Source organism: Atta colombica, unplaced genomic scaffold (genome assembly GCF_001594045.1).
Source record: "Atta colombica isolate Treedump-2 unplaced genomic scaffold, Acol1.0 scaffold126, whole genome shotgun sequence".
NCBI classification, from domain to species: domain Eukaryota; kingdom Metazoa; phylum Arthropoda; class Insecta; order Hymenoptera; family Formicidae; genus Atta; species Atta colombica.
The window spans coordinates 5,695,844-5,700,866 of record NW_017259213.1 but is presented as its reverse complement, the minus strand read 5'-3'; the positions used below and the strand labels follow the sequence as shown (position 1 = coordinate 5,700,866).

The 5,023-nt window shown below is 43.8% G+C and overlaps 2 protein-coding genes across 3 annotated transcripts in view; one reads left to right on the top strand and one right to left on the bottom strand.

Annotated features, from left to right (window-relative positions):
• The window catches only part of LOC108684070 (facilitated trehalose transporter Tret1-like), a 28,442-nt gene extending 25,341 nt beyond the window's left edge, over nucleotides 1-3,101 (bottom strand). Inside the window, exon 1 of the mRNA XM_018188111.1 lies at nucleotides 2,643-3,101. Within this exon, the coding sequence (XP_018043600.1) occupies nucleotides 2,643-2,714 (72 nt within the window). The 5' untranslated portion in view covers nucleotides 2,715-3,101. The remainder of the gene's footprint in view (nucleotides 1-2,642) is intronic.
• Nucleotides 1-5,023, top strand: part of LOC108684071 (RING-box protein 2) — a 51,548-nt gene that overhangs the window by 29,327 nt on the left and 17,198 nt on the right. Inside the window, exon 1 of one of the 2 annotated variants that reach the window (XM_018188116.1) lies at nucleotides 3,213-3,754. The exons of the other annotated variant lie outside the window; for it this stretch is intronic. Coding sequence (XP_018043605.1) covers nucleotides 3,470-3,754 — 285 coding nt within the window. The 5' untranslated portion in view covers nucleotides 3,213-3,469. Of the gene's footprint in view, nucleotides 1-3,212; nucleotides 3,755-5,023 lie in introns of those variants that run through there. 2 annotated transcript variants of the gene reach the window in all.

The following is a 5,023-nucleotide window of genomic DNA, read 5'->3' as shown; positions in this document are numbered from 1 at the left end:
TTGTATAATATTACATAAAACAATGAATTCTTTCAAAAAAAAAAATAATTACTACACACTCATTAATATTATATTTGTTATTATATAAAATTTTAATTAGTAATTACTTATTAATATTTTTTTCTTTAATCAGGAAATTAGTTTCAAGAAATTATTTCTCAATAAATTTATTGAAATACAAAGAGATAATTTGATCAAAGATTAAATAACGAAGATACATCCATTTGAATACATGCAATCACATTAATCAAAATAAGATTTTATCTTAATAGAATAGCGAAAAGATTTTTATTTACGCAAAGCCCAGGACTGATCAATGTATTTGATCAGATTCAATCTAATTTAATTATTTCATTAGGACATTTCTCGAAAATCAGCCGGAATTTAATTTGGTAGGCCCGCGTTTATCTTTCTTGATAAAATGCGTCGACGCGAAGAATCATATTGCATCTATTTTTAAACCGTCCGATATACAGGATGTCCGAATTCAAATGTAGTTGATATGAGATAATGTATTCCCGATTTGACTTTTCAAAAAAGGTCGCTAATAAAAAAGGACAGACATAACATTTCTTGTTCCACTTTTTCTGCTTCTAGAAGAGAAGCGAGCAGAAGCAACGTTTTTCTCACTTTTCTCTTATCTCTCCGATAAAATTAAATGTTCACACGATCCGCGATACTTTCAGAAATTTCCTCGTTCATTCGTTCATTCCGTTATGTAACTTCTTGCGGACTATGCGCACCACACCTTGTACCCTGGAAAGGTGCACGATAATCGGCGCAATTTTTTTTTATTCCATCGTTTCGATAGGACAGTATCAATAACGCACGTGTAACCGATTATTTTGATTATTTTGATTTTTACGACTTGATTCATTTCCTTTTTTTTATTTTGCGTGATCTTTCGTGCATAAATGATTTATCTCGCGTCTCGGCCGAAATACGGCGCATATATTACGCTATTTCTTCGAAGTGAACAATTTACTATGGTCTCGTCCAACCTTACGCGCCGGTTGCGCGCGCACAGCGATCGATATTTTCGCGAGACGTAAGAGCTGCATACGAATGTCGATTGTCCGGCGATCAGGGAAAATCATCGCGAGCTATATATATGAAATAACCGTGGATTCGGGCGGAACCCACAATGAAGTTTCGCGCGAGCTGCGGCTTCAGTTGCCTCCTGTAAAGCCTTTCCCCGAGGGGACCGAAACCGGTATGGTTTCGGCGAGTCTGGACGAGCCACGAAGATGAATTCGTTCGCGTCGAGTGCGGAGCAGTTTCATGCTCCTTCAATACTCGCTTACATCGAAAATCGGATGCAACCAAATTATATACGTATATATACACACAAATCTATCTGTTCATGCTTTTCCCCGGCACTTTATAATGAGACGGAACGATTGATAACAACGATTGATAACAATTCGATGTGCTTTTTTTTTTTTTACAAAAGAGCCCGTGTTGTTTTAAGATCGTTTTGAATGATACCTAAAATCTTAACGTTTTTTTTTTTCATTGCGAAAGCACGTAATATAACGTAGCGCGATTTCGTGATCGAAAGGATCATTATAAACCGTGACTTTCCGAGCCAACATGCGATTCCCGCTTGTTAAATATAGAAGCCACAGTCGGGAATTGCAGACACGAGCCGATAAGAACAACGCAGGGAGAGATCAAGATCGAGAGTGTGCGAATCGAAATAAATGCGATAAATTAATCATGATAACAGTTCGATATCGCGACTTTTACGCGTCGAGATACGAGGCGGCAAAATTTTAGACCTTTCTCTTTGCGAAAAATGAAGAAGACATAAAGAATCACTGTGGGACAAAAATACGTGGGAAAAATTCGCGCCTATCTAGTTTCAAAGGCACAATTATATTAACGTGTAAAAAACTATATTGCAATATTTCGCTCTCTTTTATAATCCATTCCTACGTTCCTTAAATTGAAAAAAATGTCACTGTTTATTCAACAGTTTGTCGTCTGCGATTTACATCTGTTTCCACCAATGATAATTTAACTTTAATCTCGATTCAATTAACTCCTCGTCTTTTTCTAACAATTAGAGAAAGATAAAAAAATAACTTTTAATTAATTTAATTAATTTCATTGGTGGAAATGAGCTGTAAAGAGATTGAAAATTTAACCAAAGTTAGACAATAGAAGAGAAAGGGGAATAAAAGAAAAAGAAAGAAAGAGAGAAAGAGAGAGGAGTGATGCAAGGAGAAGAAAGAAAGACAGGTCAGGAAAAGAGAGTCGCGGCCGGAAAGTCGAGGAAAAAAAACGCACTGTAGAGGCGGCAGACGCCTGCCGCCGGTGCAATGGAAATTTCCACTGGGTTAAGGGTGGGGAAGGCAGGAGGAGACGGAGAACGGGAAAGAGAGAGAGCGAGAGAGAGAGAGAGAGAGGAGGAGGAGGAGAGAGAGAGAGAGCGAATGAGCGAGTGAGTGAATGAGTGAACGAGGGTGATCGTCGGGTGCGCCAGAGAGAAGGATGGCGGCCGGCTCGCGACTCCTGCCGTGGAAACCGGACGCGGCTTGCCACGAAGAGAAACCTAGATGAGAACAGGAGAGGCGGCGCCGGGAGTGCGCGATCTTCGCCACCCGGTGGTTACCCGGGCCGGCGGCGTGGAGTCTTACCTTCGTTTTCGCGAAGGGCGGCAGGCATAGGGGCCATGGCTGCATCATCTGTCTCCTTTGGAAGCCGGGCATCCTGTCGTCGCGTAGGTACTGTCGTCAGTAGGGGGGAAGGGGGAAGAATTGACGAGGGCCGACTGTGCGGCTTTTCACACTCTCTCGCGTCTCTCGCGGGCAAGTGTCCGGTGGATCCGCGGCCTGTATGTCTCTAAACGATCAGCTGCTGGGTGTCGTCGTTGGGACTCTCCGCTGATGTTGTCGTCGTCGCTGTCGAGACTTGGCCTGGTATCGACGCGAGTCTTTAAGTTGGTCGTGGGTTATCGGCCGCTTATCTCGTCAAATAGAATTACTTCCAGCTGCTCCGGTTAGGTCTGCGTCTTCGGGTCTGCCCCTGACGAGCGACGCCGATGAGATATACGAGTGGCCGTCGGCTAGGTCGCGGCGCGGCTCCTCTCTCTCGTCAATGCGCGACCGGCGCGTGCAGTGCGCCTTGATCGGCGCGGCGGACGCGTGCGTGGGTGACTACGTATGCAGGTGCGCGCGTATGTGTATTATACGTGCGTGCGTGCGTACGTTACTCCATATACTCGTTTGCTTGCGCGCGCACGTCGCAGCCGATCACACGTGGCTCTGTTATGACAGCGGACAGGGTGACAGAACGTCGTCGTCGTCGACAGCGGCTGACAGCAGCTGCGACCGATTGAAACGCGCTTTCTTTCCGCGCGCCTTCGATCGATCGCGTTCGATTACCGTATATCGCGTCTACGTAGTCGCGACACTCCGCGTGCGTGCGTGGGTGGTTGGTCGATCGGGTAGTTTTGGTTGGATGAATGCGTGTGTGCGTTGGTGCGTCGTCGGGCAAGGAAGCCGGGTGTGCGAAACGTTGGCGTGGTGTTACACACCCTCGAGAGACGTCAAGACGTGACGCAGGGAACGATCGGAGCCTAAATGAGAACCGTTCTTGCGGACTCGCTACCTGTCTCCGTGATTCCACCACCTCCACCGCACCACTACGCCGGCTCCGTGTCGCGGATATAGTAATGCCGCGGCTCGCTTCTGTTGCTCCCCGTCTACGAATTCGTTCGGAAAGCTACCGGGGAAAGGGGTCCCACTACGTGAGGAAATTCCTTTTCACAAAATAAAAAAAAAATCGGATTCCTTATCTCTCGCGACCGCAAAATTCTTCTTTTTACACGTCGCCTGTTGCCGATGACGTACAACTCTCCTCGGTATGTTTAAATAACGAGAATTCCTGATGATTTATCGCTGGAGAACGGGTTCAAGAATCTCGATTTATCCTCTCTGTTTTTTTTTTCTTTCTCCCTCTCTCTTTCTCTCTCCACCGGTGTGTATGTTGTTGTCTCCAAAATGTGCCGTTTTGTTGTCGTTTATGTTTCGTGTCGATTTTCTCAATCGTCCGGTCGTTACGCTTCTACGGCTCGGTTGACATGGAAAAGTCTGGTATTACGTGTGTTTTGGGGAACTTTGCTAATCGGTTCGGGAGGTTTGTCTCTTATACACACCGCTGCGAACATAAACCACGCCTCTTTTGCGCGTCCGTAGGGGGAATGCGTTTTCGCGCGGTACGCGGCGTCGCGCCGCGGCGCTGCGCGGAGCGGTGCGACGCGAGGCGACGCGAAGCGACGCAAAGCGACGCGACGGAGCTGTAACATGCCGCGCGCGATTTTATCAGATCTCTGCGAGGCCTCGGTGTTACCCATGCTCTTCGTTCCGAATGCTTTGGCGCCGCGCTGTGTTGCATCAGAACTTGATCATCTAAATGTAACCGGTTAGATATTAAATCAGCGCCCGAAAGTTTCTTCCTGTCTTCTTTCTTTTTCTTGCGTCTCTTTTTCTTTAAATCACGAGATATGCTTGTCCAAACTTCTGTTGCGTTTCTGTAGTGAACAATGGGCAATTTTTTCTGAAGAACAATACATTATAAATTATAAAAGCACATTGAGAGAGATGAATAGATGTTAACGCATTCTCATAGACTGACTTGTTTTAAGCTGTCAGTACTCAACTTTCAAAGGAATTCTCGTCATGATTCATATTCTTTATTTTAAATGATTTTATTTTTATTTTCTTAAATTTGCATAATTTTCCATGTTTTTATTTTTAGTAACTTCTTTTATTGGCTCTTTTCGATTCTGTACTTAATAAACTTGATAGATAATCTCTCCATCTATACTTCGATTCCGAACCGATACCATAATGCTTTAATTTTTACCAATTATTTATATTGTTATAAAATGTGAAAAGGATTCGAGTTTTTTAAAATCTTATTAGCATCTCGAAATGACTAAATTTTTATTATAATTAATTATTAAATATCAAATATATGTATTAGGAGAATATTAATTTCATGATATATATATATT